Source organism: Pelodiscus sinensis, chromosome 6 (assembly GCF_049634645.1).
Source record: "Pelodiscus sinensis isolate JC-2024 chromosome 6, ASM4963464v1, whole genome shotgun sequence".
Lineage (NCBI taxonomy): Eukaryota > Metazoa > Chordata > Testudines > Trionychidae > Pelodiscus > Pelodiscus sinensis.
In genome coordinates this window covers 28,083,797-28,101,244 of record NC_134716.1, presented here as the reverse complement: position 1 = coordinate 28,101,244, position 17,448 = coordinate 28,083,797, and the positions used below count along the sequence as shown (strand labels likewise).

The 17,448-nt window shown below is 44.1% G+C and overlaps 1 protein-coding gene across 1 annotated transcript in view; it reads left to right on the top strand.

Annotated features, from left to right (window-relative positions):
- The window catches only part of UHRF2 (ubiquitin like with PHD and ring finger domains 2), a 145,609-nt gene that overhangs the window by 48,489 nt on the left and 79,672 nt on the right, over nucleotides 1-17,448 (top strand). The window contains exon 4 of the mRNA XM_075931614.1: nucleotides 6,172-6,390. Within this exon, the coding sequence (XP_075787729.1) occupies nucleotides 6,172-6,390 (219 nt within the window). The remainder of the gene's footprint in view (nucleotides 1-6,171; nucleotides 6,391-17,448) is intronic.

The following is a 17,448-nucleotide window of genomic DNA, read 5'->3' as shown; positions in this document are numbered from 1 at the left end:
AGATACAGAACAACTCAACATCAGTCTTTAGCATGCTACTGGAACAAAAGAGGCAGATTAGCATCGGTGGTACCAGTGAAGAATCAGCGGAATCATACTTGGTACTGGGGTCATAGAAGGCACAAGTAGGGATGAGATGATATAATAACTCAGAATGGTGTTAAAGGAGGATGTATTTCCCCAAAGCACATATCTGCACAGGGAGCTGATTCACTCCTGAGCGCAGTGTGAACTTGCTGAGATTGGATCTTGAAACATCTCCTCTTGCCACAGTACTTCAGGGTATCTTTCAAGTATAGTCTACTCCTGAGGCATTTGTAGTGGCAAAAGAGCTGTTAAACCAATTGTCTCCATCTCCAGAGATTTAAGAGACTCTCTTGGCACTGTCATCTGTGGGATGCATCCTGTAACTTCACTTCTGTACTAAGTAGCTCCATTGGATGTGGGTACCAGGGTCGAGACTATCTAGGGCCACGGTGTCCACCATGCTAATCGCTAGCCACATGTGGATATTTGGCCGGTTGTGTGTGGCTAGTTCTCTATAGCAATAGCCACTATAGTGCTTCAGAACTGGTTGGACACCACAGATCTAGGGGAAAGCCAGGGATGGTCTCCCTGGCTCCCCTTTCTTCAGACCCTGTGCCTTCTTACTGGTACCAATGTGAACAGTGCCATCTTGGTTTCAGGAATAAGGTTCTTAATCACCACACTCTGAAGTAGGTTCCTATCTATCCTTTCCTAGTCAGTCCCATTAGGAGGGATGCCTACTCTGAGTGTGGTCCTTTTGGAATCCATGGGCTGATACCAAAGAAATGACCTCCCAATTACGTCAGCTAGCTCCATCTACTGGAAGTCAGGAGCATTGTCTCTGCAACCACTAGAGCATTGATTCTCATCAGTCAGGATTCCTCGCACACACCGCCACAAGAAGAGCAAGAACTGAGCCAGCTCTGTACTGTTAGTACTCTGTTCAGATGAAGAAGTCGTAGCAAAACCTTTTTCTTCACCGTGGGGATGATTTTCCAGCGGCCGGGTTGTTCCAGAGGATGGTTATTAGTCCAAGATATTCAACCAGAGGAAGTCCAGGGAAAAAAATCTCTTAACTGGTGGACATTTTGACATCAGCTTGAATAACTCTTAATTGAATGGGGCTATCATAGAGTCTAACAAAGTCTTCTGACAGACTCCACCTTCTGTGCCTCTGATTCTAAATGAGTGGAGAGATGGTATGTGTCCTGTTCCTGAGGTTTGAGCACCTATATAGCAATCCAGGTTCTCTGGCATGCAGCCACTGAAAAAGCTGGGATCCCCCTTTCCCAAATACAGAGGACAAGAAGCTGGGTTTATGTAGGAGGAGGCGGCTTTTATTCCATGGATCAGTTGTAGCTTTGTATTGTAAATCAGTAAGATTTACTGGGATCCTAAGGTTCCATCCTGTTAGATATGGCTTTCAAGTTCAGCAGTAAGCTATTCCCGTATGAGGTGAAACAGGAGTTTCAGTCTTTAGTAGATGAGACGTTGGTCATGAGAATAGCTCTATAGCTAGGTGTCGCAGAGGATTCTGCAGGTTTGCGGCCTGGCTTTTATCATGATCGGGTTCTCATCCCGATACTGGCTGCACCTCTGGAGGGAGGCCAGAAGAATAACAGTTCAGAACTTATCTTTTGAAGGGCTGTCACTATTATCGGAAAAGACTGATAAGACTCCTTGGATAGTCTCAGGCTCTAGAATAACTCTGATATGCATCTAACGAAGTGGGTCTTTGCCCACGAAAGCTTATGCTCCAATAAATGTTAGTCTGTAAGGTGCCACAGGACTCCTCGTCGCTTTTGTAGAATAACTCTGAAATCCCTGAGCATTTACACCCCAGGAGTGAAGCAGAAGGTGTTCTGTGCTAATCAGTCTCATCATTTTCAAGGGTTTGCTTCTTGAGTCCAAGACCTATCAAAGAAAACAGGCAGGGATCGCAACTTAACAATCTACCTCTGTGTTCATAGCCACTGGCTCATTGAGGAATGTGGCATCTTCCAAGAGACCACTTTGCTGTCCACCTGCCTATCAATCTGATAGTTCTAAGAGGCCTATCTTTTCCTTCTTTCTTTTTCCCCAAGCTCTTGAAAATCACCTGTCCTACTTCCATCATGCTTGGGACCTCATCACTACAGATTGGTGGGTTCTAAACATAGTCAAAGTGGCATATACATTTCATCCCACCCTCCCATTGTTCTTCACGGAGCCCTCACATAAGAAAATATTTCTGCAAGAGAGTTTGTAGGAGCTACAGAGGAGGTCACTCCTCCCTTTACCTCTCTATCAGGAAAGGTTTCACTCTTGGTACTTCCTGACCCTGAAGGCAAAATTGGGCCTGAGGCCTATTTTTGGGTTAAAGTAGTTAACCAGTTCTTGAAAAAACTAGAATTTTGGTGGTCACTCTAGCTTCCATTAGTACTTTCAGGGGGACTGATCAAGACTCTTGACTTAAAGGGTATCTTTTTTTGTGTGTGACAGTTCATAAGGGTCACAGAAAAATTCTAAGATTTGCTGTCAGCAGCCACCGTTATCGGTTCTCCATTGGTCTCTTGGCTTCCTTACTTGCTTTTTCAGAGGCTGAGGTGGTGGTACCATTTCTCTGGAGATTAGGTGTTTGTGCTTCCTTATCTGGATGACTGATAATGCCAGTGCAGGTCGCTGATGGTGGTTATTTGCATATTCTGATCCACCTTTGGCATGCTGGGCTCCTGATCAAATCAGATGACAAAGTTTATCCTGTTGCCAACATAGAATTTATTGGGGGTGGACCTGGACTTGACCGATGCCAGGGTTTTACTGCTTTAGATAAGACTTCATACAATAAAAAGCCTTATTGTCAACTTAATCTTAGCTTCTCACCGGGGTGAAAGATATTTAAGGTGTTCGGGGCACATGGCAGTGTGTACTTAAGTAGTCCAGCATGACGGTCCGCACCTCAGACTCCATTAGGACTGTGTAGTATAGATCTCTTTTCCAAGAAAGCACCACATAGACATGTTAGGGCAAAATGTGACAGTGTATGTGCACTATCTAGAGTGGTGAACACATCTGCCTGGAGTATGTAAGGGAGTTGCTTTTGCCACACTTCACCACTCCTACCTTAATCACAGATGCCTCAGACATGGGGGTAGGGAGCTCATTTGGGACACCTGCAGACATGGGGTCTTCGGTTATGCTAGCATCTGTGTACACAAACGTCAGGGAGCTGTGGGCTGTCTGTCCTTTTTATATGGAGTTTCTTTCTCACATATACACAAAAGGGTGTATTGGTGACCAACACTGGTTTTCACAGTTCTTAGACTCTAAATCGGCCCCCAATGTTACTCCTGCTCCACACAGGACTAGCTTTATAAAATTCATGGTAGTCTTTTTTGAAATACTTCTAGGTCTATGTGCAGGACCAGAAAGACAGGTAGAACCCTAGGGTCTCAATGCATAGGGCGTAAGAAGGGATAGGATAGCTTACCTGGGCAGTAACGGGTCACAATATGAGAACTAGTTGCAGAGATTTTGCATCAGTCTTCTAGGCATGGGCAGCTGAGTTAGAGCTATGGTTTGATCAGTGTCCTAGCATTTAAGTTGCCATCAGCAGCAGGGACTTGTGGAAATACAATTATTACTTGGAGCAGCAACAGTAAAGTACAGGATTGAGTTTGGTGTTCCTGTGGCCTCTGAGCAACGGGCTTCCTTCACATTTCAGCAGACCTCAGATTGACAAGTGTAGGATTTTTGGCCTACTATCTGGCATTAATTCAGTTTGGTATAATTTGTAATGCTGAAACTCCCAGTATAAATTACTAAGTGGGGATTTTGTTTGCTTTGGAATTCAGATTAATATTTGTTAAAGCAAACATTTTACTATAAAATATCTTTGTTTTCATTTTTTTAAAAAAATTTGTACAGACATCTGTTCTCACATAATGGGTGTGTGTCCATAGACCTCTTGACTGGAATTTGTTACAAAATGGAATCTCCTTATACTCTTGTCAGACCAGACAAAGTGAACTTTTTGTAGTCTTGCTTTATTTCAGTCTGAAGAGTCTGACTTCTCCATTTTGTAACAGAGCATCTTAATTTTGCTTCCTTCCAACAAAGTTTCCTCTTGGTGTTCAGCCTTCCTTCTGTCATTTTCCCAAGTGTATATGTAGGTAGAACTCTGTGACGGCTTCTACAAAATGGATTTATGCAGAGGATTTAAGGAAAGTGTTTTTATAGTGTTTGATTCCTCCAAAAGCCTGAGCACATTCTATGTTCATTTCATCCTATATAGTAGCCCAGTGTCTGTAACGCTGAAATGCTGGCTGTTCCCTCTGGTCGACGCTGTTGCTGAAATGCTGTTGCCTGAGTCACATCCTTCGCCTCCCACTGTGGCGCTCAGCTGATTTGTGCGCCGCTCAGCCGGGCCACCGCGGGGGAGCAAGCGGCCATTTGGGCCCCGCAGTTCCCATGCAGCTCTCCTGTGCTGCATGGGGAGCACAGGGCCCAAATGGCCGTTTGCGCCACTTGCTTCCCTGTGGCAGCCCGGCTGAGCCGCACAGAAGTCAGCCGAGCGCCATGGAAGGAGGCGAAGGGGGACGGGGCGATGACGTACATGGCCGGGGGCAGGGCCTGGACAAGCATGCATCCCCGACGGAGAGCGGAGAGAGTGTGAGAAGAGAGATGGAGAGAGAGGCAGAAGGCGGAGGAGAGCTGAGAGAGAGGGGGAGGCATAGGAGGAGAGAAGACCAAGGTGGAGGAGAGATCTGAAAATCCCGTCTTATGATGGGCTAATTGACTAGTATTAAAGTAGTTACTTTCAAATGGATATCTCTACATTTAACCTGCTAGATAGGCATTTCCCAGTTTAAAGAAATGGAACTCATTAGAAGTATTTACTACAGTACATTTCTAGTGTGCAGTGCATCTCTGCTGGAGTAATATATTCCAGCACTCAGAGGAAAATGAGATCAATTGTTTGTGATAACCTAAGAATTCATGTCTCATTTAAAATAATTTGAAAAAATAACAGGATTTTATTTAAATAATGAACTCCAGTGTGACTTAAGATTTTTAATTTTTTAGGAAGCCGATTTTACAATATTGCAATCCTTACCACAAGTTGAACCTCTGTAGTCCGGGTTTCTGTGGTCTGGAAGAACCATGGATGTTGTGGGACTAGAGAGCCCAAGCAGCAGAGGTTGCTGGTGGCTCAGAGCGGAGAATGCTGACAGAGCCAGTGGGACCCTTGAGGCATCAGAGCCCTCAGCTGGTGGGGTGGAGAAGCCAGATGGGAGGGCAGGGCTCACAGTGCAGCAGAGATGGCAGCTAGTAGGGCCGCTGCAGCTCAGAGGGCAGCAGGGCTGAAGAGAGGAACCCAGCAGGGAGGCAGGCACCCCCATGCTTCCAGACCTCCCTTGGTCTGGCAAACTCCCTTGTCTGGGATGGGTCAGGTCCCAAGGGTGCCAATCCAGGGAGGTCCAACCTATATATTCTTGATGATTTAAATCCTTAGATATGGTACTGCTTAGCTTTGTAGATGTTGTCATTTAATAAAGTGCTAGTCACCAAAATAAAATGACAGACATTAATACAGTTAGCCATTTTATGTGCTAGTCGTAGAAACATTCTTTCTGTGGTTAGAGGTGTGTTTGTGGAATTTCAGAACTATTCTACTTGCTGTTTGAATAAAAATGTATTTTTTTTCAATGTAGTTTCATCTTGCATAATTCTGTTGGTAAATGCTGTGGATTGGATTTTCAAAAACTATGCCATTGAAGTTAATGGAAAATTTTCCAGTTCATTGGGGTAGAGTTAAATTAGTATCTTAAACCCATTCCTAATCTTTCTTTCCTTTCACTGTGGGCCTGTTCAGGAATTTTGCTATGAACCAGAGTACAATCAAGACTGGGACAGGTTTGTCCTCAGATTTGAAATTTTTAGCATCTTTCTAGCAAAAAATTTACGTAAGTGTAATTCTTCAAATCTCAGCTACCCAAGACCGTAGTCAGAACAGGCAAAAATTTCAAAATAACATCAATCCTATTTTCAAAATAGGACTGAGGCTTTTTAAGTCACTTGAGGCACTTTTTAAAATGTTGACCTTTCTTATAATAGTGGAAATACTAATTTATATCTTTTTTTCTTTGTTTTTTGTTCCCCAAGGTATCCAGAAAATGGTATAGTAGAAATGGGTGCTAATAATCTTCGACCACGAGCAAGAACCATTTTGAAGTGGAGTGAACTCAATGTGGGTGATATGGTGATGGTTAACTACAATGTAGAGACTCCAGAGGAGAGAGGTTTCTGGTTTGATGCAGAAATTACCTCCCTGCGAGAAATCTCAAGGACTAACAAAGAAGTTCATGCCAAAATTCTTTTGGGGTAAGATTTTTCTTGACCAGTTTTGAAAGCATGTGGTATACAGAAAAACATATCAACTTTCATTTTTGGTCATTACTTTTTTTAGCTTAAAATTGTTAACATTCTGTTTTACCTCTGTGTCTGGGTCTTGGAAATACTTGTCTTTTTTTTTTTTTTCTTCTTCAGCAGATGGAAACTTTAAGATGAATGCAGGTGGAAAAAAAGTCAGTTTTTGAGTTGGTGGTGGCTTTATTGCTTTTTGTGCGTGTGTATAGTGTGGGCTAATCTTGTATGATCTGTTGTGTGATCCCATTGGATCAGACTAGCAGCTGAACAATCCCTTTTCAGCTTGTTTTTTATTTGTTCAGGCCCCTTGGGAATAGCCTGATCCTAATAGGTAGGAGGGATGTAAATAATTGTTTAATAAGTTAACCAGCTAAATGACTAAAATTGTAACATTTAACTAGTTTACGGGCTGTCCAGCTTGGGTTGCTCCAGCATGGCTGGGGGGATGGAGGTGGTCCTGTTGGACTCTTCAGGGGCAGATGGCTAGTGGGTTAACAGAATGTGTTTTCTCTAATTCCACTATAAGATTTCTATATGGAAAAGTTCAGATTTTTCAGCTGACTCTTATGTGAAGTACTTGAAGACAGCACTTCAGAGGCAGAATTTACTTCCACAAGTCTGTACAGGTTGGATCTCCCTGGTCTGGCACCCTGGGGACTTGAGGGAGGGAGGAGAGAGTTTGCTGGACCACTGGAGGTCAATTCTGGCCCCTCTACTGACAGACTCCGGGCTCTCCTTGGTCTGTCAGCAGACCCAGTTGGATTCCCTTCCTGTCCCCCTAGCTCTACAACTGGATTCCCTGCCTTTGGGTCACCCAGTCAACTGCCTACGGGGTTGACTGCCCTCCATAGCCAGCCCTGGGGCTGCTGCAGCTGCTGGGGTTGGGCAGCCAGCCTGGGGCTCCTGGCTCACTGGCCAGCCTTGATCACTGGGTTTCATGATACCAGCTTCCCAGGGCTTGCTGGTCCAGCAACATCAGTGGTCCTGCCAACAGATGTTGTCAGACCAGAGAGTCCCAGAGCAGAGATTCAACCTGTAGTACAGGATTTTGAGACAACAATAAGAGTGCATTCTTCTGAGTTTTATGTGGACTGTGTGTTGGATTTTGGACAGATAAGCCTCTCTTCTTTCATAGTAGTGTTTTGGGATGTGAAGGACTAGTCGACTATGTGATAAGCAGATGCTTATAGGATGGTCGACAGGATAGTTGACTGTCGCCCCTTCCCCCTGCTGCTTCTATCAGATGGATGAGGATGGAGAAGAGGGCAGTTCTTCAAAGTGGCAGTGCTGCATGGAGCACGGGGTTAGCTGGGAAGTCTCCATCTGACCTTGGGTTTTTGTGCTTTCACCTTTGAAGTCTAGGATTGTTGTTACACTTCAAAGGCAGAGGTGCCCTATTGACTAATCAAATAGTTGATGCAAAAATGCATCGACTATTGGATTAGTCAGTTACCTGATACACTGCTAAGGATGTTGAGTATTTGCTAAACCCTGAAGCAGACTTTTTAGCAATGGAGGCTGTAATGCCTTTGGAATACATTTAGAACATTTTTCTTAATACAGTTCATGTGAATCAAAGCAGCATATTTTAACTTGGATATAGAAATTTCTCTGAAGGATTATTGGAACATAGTATCCCTATTTAATGTAAATATCCTTGATTGAAGTATTTGACTGTCTTGTTTGGCATATCACAAGAAAAAGATTTTTGAAACAAATAGCCTTTCTTTTTGTCCATCTTACTGGGCGATAACTGATTAGAATGCATAAACCTTATTAGGAGATGATCACTTCCATAATCTTTTTTTGCTGCACTAACTTAATTGGGCTGAAATCTATAAATCTGTGGATATGGCCAAAATCTCTAGTTTGATGCTAACTATATTCACTATACAGTTCTCAGTTACCGTTCTTCAAGTGATTGTCCATATATATTCTGCTTTTGGTGCACATGGATTCCAGGTTTGTGCAGTCACATTAATTTGGGGTAGAAGTATTGATTAGAACTACACCAATGCCTTTGATGGCCTCATAACCTCCATCAAGGACATAAGCTGTGGAGCTTTCCCAGCTGCCAAATTAGGTCTGCCTTACTACCTATGGCTGTTGTTTGAAATCCTTGGCAGTATCAATTTTTATTGCAAACTGTGCCTTTTGCCTTATACGTTCAGATAAATTCATTAGTTTTAGCTCATAGATTAAATTTTCTTTTGCCTGTTGGCATATATATATATATATTTAAAAAAAATAGTTGTTCAGAATACTTTATCTTTTTACAGCCCTCTTTTATAAGGGTGCTAGGATCATAGCACAGCAGAGGCTGAGCTACCTGTCTGCAAGACCTGTTGATCATGTGACTATACTGTAAATGATGGGCATTCTCAGTGTTTCATTTACTTGTGGAAGGACATTACGGAATGATGTTCCATTTGTCATTCCTTTTCCAAGCACACCCAGTAGGTGAGTCGCGAAACTGACACACTTCCTGCTATAGAAGTTGATGCAGGCATCTTCAGGTTCCAGGAGATGCCTCTATGTGCAAATCACTCCATGATTATTAGTGCCCTTATGAGCCATGGTTTTACTCCAGGGTCCCAGACTTTTTCTGTGAAGATCCTATTTGTCCACGGCAGCATTGGCATCAATGTTGACAGGGGCAGGAATCTCTAGGGAGATCCTGGAAAAACTTGTGCTCTCCCCACCCTCTTTGAAGTAAAAAATTGCTATATCACTGACATTGGGATACACTCTGTCCTGAAGGATTCCAGAGCCACTTTGTGTTCTTCGGGGTTCTACATCTGAATTCCAGAAGAAATCTGCCAAACCAACAGTCTTATTCCAGATGGTGCTCCTTGATGGAACATTAATGCCAACCATTATGATTCTCTGAGCCACTGAGGAGGAGGCAGGGATTTCTATTGAGGCAACCATTTAATATCTCCTTTGCTGCCCCCCAATATTGGACTGTTTGCTAGCCTTAAACTAATCTGGACTTTTTCAGCAGCTCAATAAGAGTTCATGTGGCAGCTGTATCTCCAAATCCCCTTCCTAACTAAGCTCATACTATTTTACACCCTTCACTTGTCCATCATCCTGTTTGAGAGTCAATCATCATCTCGGGATCTGGACGTGTACAGTCAGGGTTGACTGCACAGTTGAGCCCTTAGTAAACTTGCTCTCTTTACAACCTGTCAGTGGAAACTGCTTTCCTGCTTGCCAAGATACCAGCTAGGAGGACAGGAGAATTTCAGGCCTTCTGTCCGGTCCCCCCCATACAGTGTCTCAGAAGGATGAGGTTATTCTTAGAGCTCACCTTAAAGTTCCTGCTTAAGAAATCATGTTGCATATAAATCAGTCCATTCGCTTCCTGGTTTCTTATCTGCCTTATGCTTCACTTCATCCAAGGTAGAATCTTATTAATGGTAAAGAAGACATTGCTATTTTATTTAGAGCAAAATAATTCAGGAACACACCTAGTCTACTCATGGCATTTTCTGACAGGGTCAAGAGTGAAGCTATTTCCACATAAAGTGGTTCTCAGATTGCATCAGAACTTGTTATAAGATAGACAGGAAGAGTCACCTGGGTCTATTAGAGCTCATTCTAATAGGGCCCAGGCCTGATTCCACAAGTAATCCTATACCTGAGAAGTGTAGAGTTGCAATGTGGAATGGATTCTCATTAGGGAATAGTGTGTAGTAAATGTGTAGTCTTCTATATTGGATGCAAATTTTGGTAGGACTCTTAATCAGTATTCAAGTGGAATTGTTTTTACCTGCTTCCCAGCAAACTGGCAGCCACCTGATTGTCACCAAGAGTGGCATCTGTAAACAAGCATCTACAGAATTTCATGACTTGCTCTCCTTGCTGATGTGGAGCCCTGATCTTATAGGTTTTTTTGTATTGGCAAAGGAACTGAGATGCGGTTGGGTCCAATCCACCTACATTAATTAAATGCAGAAGCACAGCAGGCATGATCCCAACAAATGCTTCTAGTCAAAATCAGTCTTACCTTGCATGCATGGAGTGTATGCTGTCCAAGAATGGAGTCTGTGTGGACAACACATCTGAAAGAGTAAATAACTTTCTACCAACAAAAAGTACAGAATACTGCATCAAAAACTATTTATTGCTGGGTTTTGCCATGTTTATTAACGTTGAATGGTACATTATTCTGCAAATATTTCATTAAAATCAACATGACTGATCAGGGAGGAATATACTGCTCATTACAATTAAGAATGGTAGAAAATGGCCCTTGATGAGTATGCCTAATGCAGAATGTAGTTTGTTGGGATACACTTTGGCTGAAGTTGTTTAACAAATAGCTCACTAGAAATCTATTATTTTTATAGTAGTATGGGAGGGACTGGATAGTTTTTCAAATGGTTCCAAATAATAGGCAAATATGCAGTTACCCATGTACTGTCTAATACCATAAGGATATTCCATTTTGAGAGCCAAAATAGGGGTAGGGTTTTAAATTGATTTTTGAGTGATTTTTGACACAACTTGTCATGCATTTAGTTGAAGGGCAGGAAATGCAAAGGACACACCTGTGTAAACTACTTCTAGATGCGCTGTGGAGGTGATCTTAAAACAACAAATGTTCTGGTAGTACTTTATAGACTAACAAAATATGTAGATGGTATCATGAGGTTTTGTGGGTACAGCACACTTCTTCAGATGACCGGAGTTTTGAGTTTAGGAGGTGCAGACCCAAAATAAATGGGGGAGAAGGGAAAGGATGGGGGGAGGGGAAAAAAGTAGGGGGCGGGGGGGAGAAGGGAAAGGATGGGGGGAGGGGAAAATGTAGGGGGCGGGAAACAAGGAGCAGTGGGTATGAAAATATCAAAAGGAAAAATAAGTAGGCAGAGCTGGTAGTCTATAAGCACCTAAAGATTGGGTAGCTAAAAGAAGCAGATAAGGATCATAGGATAGCATCTAGATAGGAAGGGTACTACTGCAAGAATCTACATAGACAAAGCTATTGGCACCTTCATTCAGTGTTAGGTTGATGTCACTGATCCTATTGACCAGGAAGCAAAAGAGCATGGAGTTAGGATAGTGTTTCCCAAATAGTGCTCCACGGAATCCCAGGGTTTCATGAAGTAAAAGTAAGGGTTCCGCAAGAACCTGATCACCTTCCCTCTCCAACCCCGCACCCCACAACCAGTCTTAGGGATGGGCGGGGGCCGCTGCGGACTTAGGGGCGGGGTGGCTTTTTTTTTTCCACTGACCAGTTTCCCCTGGCATTTTTTTTTAAAGGGTTCTGTGGCCAAATAAAATTGGAAAACACCGAGTTAGGGAATTAGGAACTTATTCTAAAAAAAAATGGTTTTGCCTTTATCAGTAGATTCTGCACAATTGCCTTGGGCAGCCACAGGTAGGTCAGATAACACGGAATGTCGGATAAAGAAAGGTCAGATAAACGAGACTCTACTGTAGTTTGCTGTTCTTAAGATTTCAATTACTGTTTCCTAATACTTCCCATCCAGCAGTCTTAAAGTGAGTTCCTTCTATATCCTGTATTCTTAAAACAGGTTAGCAGTGTGTGAATGGTGCAGGCTTAGTGCACAGTTTCGTGGTGTGCAGATGGTGCAGGAGTGTTGTGGCACCATACTGGGGATGTGAAGAGTTCAGGACAGGGGGTTCAGGTGTATGATGGGCTCAGGGTTGGAATCTGGGTTTGTGTGTGCTGTAGTGTTATGATGCTGCAGCTGAATGTGAGCCAGAGGTGGGCTTGGCCCCAGTTGGAGGCTTATTGGCCAGGCTTCATTTTAAAATAAAATATTATGTGCAACACAAAACGTTTCAGCATCGTCCTTATTTATGTGAGGAGCAGGGAACCTGTTTTGGTTCATGGGCCACTGACCTACAGAAACACCAGTTGGGAGCGACACAAGTGAGGGGTGGGTGGGTGTGTGTGGGTGGGTGGGTGTGGAGGGAGGGCCCCCTCCCAACTCCCCCCCCCCCCCCCCCCCCAAGCCTCACTGTTATGGCCCCGACTAAGACACCACACTACCCTGGCACTCCATCCCCATGGGGAGGGTGGGTCGGACCGAGGTTCAAGGCCTCAGGCCAGATTAACTCTTCTGGGGTTCCAGGGTTAGTGGATTTTGTGGGCCCCCTCTATGCTCCTGAGGTGGGGCCAAAAATGAGGGATCCAGTGTGTGGGACAGGACTGCTATTGAATGGGATAGAGATGGGGGTGCAGAATCTGGGTAGAAAGTAGGGTACAGGAATAAACTGGGGGTAGGTGTCTGGCCAGGAGGGAGGGGGCAGGAGCAGGGTGGTGGTGGGGGTCTAGCCAGGGAGCATCAACAGGGTCCTAGTGGGGGTCTGGCCTGGGGGACAGGATGCTGGTGGGGATCTGGCTAGAGGGAAGGTACAGGATGGTGGTAGGGGTCTGGCCGGGGGTGAGGGGCAGGATCTGCAGGCAGCACTTGAAGTGCCTGTGGAAGGAAAGGCAGACAAGAAAACGCACATGCTGTTGTGGGCAGGGGAGGAGCGCGCATGTTCTTGTGTTCCCTTCCTTCCCTGTGTTGCCTTCCTTTCTTCCTGCGGCATGGGGGGGCGGGGCTGGAGGGGAGAGAATCCCAAGACTTTGCACCAGATCCAGCTTCAGATCTGGTACAGAGCCACAGGGTGCCTTGGTGCCTTCCCCTTTCTTCTCCTGACCTTCTCCCCTCCTCTCCTCTCCTCTCCCCTCCCCATAGCCCAGCCTAGCCCCTTCCCCTCCCCCAGGGCCAGCTCTAGATTTTTTGCTGCCCCAAGCAAAACATTTTTTGGTCGCCCCCTCCTTTTTTTGTTGTCTTTTACACGTTTGCATTTTGCAATGGGTTTTTTTGGTTTGTTTTTGTTTTTTGTCCTGGCATTTTAGCCCTATAAATAGCAAATAGCATTTTCATTCATTTTTTTCCATAAAGGCAAAGGCACTTCAAGTTAACTCCACCTTTCACTCACTGCTGGGTCACAGCAGCCTTTTCCCTGCCCTGTCCAGCCCCTCCCTATGGACAAGCACCCTTCACTCCCGACCCACAAGGAGAGCAGGGTGCAGCAACAGCACAGAGCCAGAGGGGTGCAAGGAACAGTGAGGAGGTACGGGGGTTCTGTGGGGAATGGGAGGTACAGAGTCAGAAGGACGCAGGGATCGGGGAGCAGGGTGCGGTGGAGGCACAGCGAATGGGTTGCGGGGAACCGGATGGGCAGAGGGATAGGGGTCATGGGGCAGTGCAGGGAATAGGCAGCACAGAGCGGAGGGGGGGGAGGAATTGGGGGGAGCAGGATGCGGGGTGCAAGGGCGGTGCAGAGCCAAAGGGTCGCAGGGAAGAGGGAGAGCAGGTGGTCCGGGGAGAACGGGCGGCGCAGAGACAAAGGGGGGCTGGGGCCATGGCAGGGCTGGAGCTGGCCCCTGGCTGCGCTGCGCACTGCAGCCAGCTCCCAGGGACACGCGGCCAGAGCCGAGCTGCCGCGGTCCTTTAAAATCAGTGGGGCCATATCACGCCAGCATCCTGGCATCCCGCCCCGCTTCCTCGCACCGGAGCTGCACACAGGCAGCCCGGTGGCAAGAATCGCCACACTTCCCCCTTCCCAGCAGTGCTCTGCTTCTCCACCAGCCAGCGGATCAGATGAGGCCACACCGGCAGTAGTGCAAGCTTCCGCCAGCCTGTCACAACGGCCCACTGGGCCAGTTTGCCCCTGCACTCGCAAGCTGGTAAAATCGACTTGCCACGGGCAAGCAGGCAAGTGTATTTGTTGAGCCCTGTCTATAATTTCGCGACCCCTCACCCCTTAGTCTCCTCTTTTCTAAACTGAGAAGTCGTCTCTTTAATTTCTCTTCATATGAGACCTATTCCAAACTCTTAATCATTTTAGTTGTCCTTTTCTGAAATTTTTCTAATGCCAGTATATTTTTTTTTAGATGAGGCGACCACATCTGTATGCAGTATTCAAGATGTGGGTGTACCATAGATTATATAAAGGCAATAAGATATTCTTCGTCTTATTCTCAATCCCATTTTTAATGATTCCTAACATCCTGTTCGCTTTTTTGACTGCCGTTGCACACTGCGTGGACGTCTTCAGAGAACTACCCACGATGACTCCAAGATCTCTTTCCTGATTAGCAGTAGCTAAATTAGCCCCCATCATACTGTATGTATTGTTGGGGTTATTTTTTCCAATGTGCATTACTTTACATTTATCCACATTAAATTTCATTTGCCATTTTGTTGCCCAATCACTTAGTTTGGTGAGATCTTTTTGAAATTCTTCACCATCTGCTTTGGTCTTAACTGTCTTGAGCAGTTTAGTATCTCCTGCAAACATTGCCACCTCACTGTTTATCCCTTTTTCCAGAGCACTTATGAATAAGTTGAATAGGATTGGTCCTAGGACTGACCCTTGGGGGACACCACTAGTTACCCCTCTCCATTCTGAAAATTTACCATTTATTCCTACCCTTTGTTTCCTGTCTTTTAACCAGTTCTCAGTCCATGAAAGGATCTTCCCTCTTATCCAATGACAACTTAATTTACGTAAGAGCCTTTGGTGAGGGACCTTTCAAAGGCTTTCTGGAAATCTAAGTATACTATATCTACTGGATCCCCCTTGTCCACCTTTGTTGACCCCTTGAAAGAACTCTAATAGATTAGTAAGACATGATTTCCCTTTACAGAGACCCTGTTGACTTTTGCCCAACAAATTATGTTGTTCTATGTTTCTGACAATTTTATTCTTTACTATTGTTTCAACTAATTTGGCCAGTACTCATGTTGGACTTATTGGTCTGTAATTGCTAGGATCACCTTATATTGGCATTACATTAGCTGTAGTTGTTGGGTACAGAAGCTGATTTAAAGGATTGGTTACAAACCATAGTTAATAGTTCCGCAATTTCACATTTGAGTTCTTTCAGAACTCTTGGGTGAATGCCATCTGGTCCCGGTGACTTGTTACTGTTAAATTTATCAATTAATTCCAAAACCTCCTCTAATGATGGAAGTAGTTTTGCTGGAACTGATCCAGACTTTAGATACAGGCATCAGAACATTTTTCTTCAGCAGGGGTAGAAGTGTTTGTAGGGATATAACAATGGTTCAGGGAGAATACCGGATTTGTTTATGGGTCAACAGATGGTTCCAGGGAGTATTCCAAAGTTTTGTTTAGGCTAGATTCGGGGTGTCCAACCAGTTCTGAAGCAGTAGCCACTTCTTTAGCCATACTCAACTGGCCAAGTGGCTGCAGGGTTCAAGCCACACTCAGTCGGCCAAATAGCCTCTTAGGTTCTGGCAAGACCTAATGGCTAGCAAGTTGGACACCATGAGGTTAGACCAGGCATGTCAAACTTTTGACGCCTACTGAGGGTTGAACAAATGAAAACTAATAGCTTTCAGGGATACCAAAGAAAATGTACTTCCATCAGAAAGTCATAATTATTTTAGTCGTTTGATTATAATACAATAATTTGTGTAAAATTATTTGCTCATATATAATTTTAATTTAAATATAAATTTAAGGTACTTTTAAATTTTTTATATGATACATAACTTGTTTTGTTGATATAAAAACAAGTATAGACCGTGGTTATTTAAATAGAATAGGCTGCTGAAAATTTGAAATATTTTGTAAGTTTGAGATTTTGCATAAGCATATCATTATTCATGTGATTGGATGAAATCCATAACACTGAAAATATTGTAATGCATTACAAAGATTAGTGGTGGACCCTAACCTGGCTTCATTGAATTTCTTTTTACATTTATTTAAAAATTGAAAAAAGGACTTTTTTTTTTTTTAACCCAATTCATCTGTGGAACTCACTCCCATTAAATAGCAGTGAGGTCAAAAGTTTGTAAGATTTTTTTTTTTAAAAGGATGAAGCCTTATTGATAATGAAAATATCTAAAATACCATAGGTAGGATTAAAAAAACCAGATTAAAACCCATGTTTCAGGTCATAAGCCAGCCACAAACTGATGGGAGTGAAGAAGAAACATTCCCTATCCGGTGACTATTGTCCACTGTAGTTTCTTGTGGACATACGCGAACACACTCCCAGCCTCTTCCCCCAACCCAATGCCTCCCTCCTCCCCCTGAGCCAGGTACTCCCAGCCTTCCTCCCCCTTGCTCTAACCCCGTGGTCACCAACCAGTAGATCGCGATCTACTGGTAGATCTCAGGGGCTCTAAGAGTAGCTCTTGAGCCCTCTCTGAACTGCGCACCTGTGCAGTACATTTACATTAGATTTCCTCATGTAATGTAGGCGGGGCTTCAAGGAAGGGGCGGGGCAGTAGATCTTCGCCTGTTCTGAGACTTAAAGTGATCTTGGGTGTAAAAAGGTTGGAGACCACTGCTCTAACCTAATGCCTGCTTTTTTGCACAAAAACCTCTTCCCCAAAAAGCATTGGAAGAGAATATGCAAATGAAGTGTGAAGTTGCTAATGAGCATTTCATTTGCATTACCTCTTTTGCAGAAAAGAGGCAGTGTAGACATAGCATAAGATGCCTCAGGACTCCTCATTTTTATAGGTACCTTTTTTGCATGCCAGCAGTACCTCCATGGGGCATTTAGAACAAAGCATGTTAGTTCATTTTACAGATTGCATTGCTCTGGCATGTATTCCTGTGTTTTATAGACAAGCCTTTAATTTGGCAGTCGTGTTTGAAGCAAGGAGCTTTCTGAGGTAGGAGTTCTCTCTCAAGTGCCAACACTGCCCCTCTGCCATATATATTGGCAAAACTGGATAGTCTGTGACAAAGGATAAATGGATGCAAGTCAGGTTTCAGAAATGGGAAGACGCACAAACCTTTAGAGGAATATTTTAATCTTCCTGGGCACTCAGTCATGGGTTTAAAAGTAGCAATTCTTCTACAAAGGAATTTCACAAGCCAATTACAGTGTGTGTGGAATTGACCTTCATATGCAAACTTAACACTGTTTCCCCAGCCTGAACAAAGATGTCAACTGGATGTCCCATTATAAAACCAGCCTTCCTTACATTTAACACC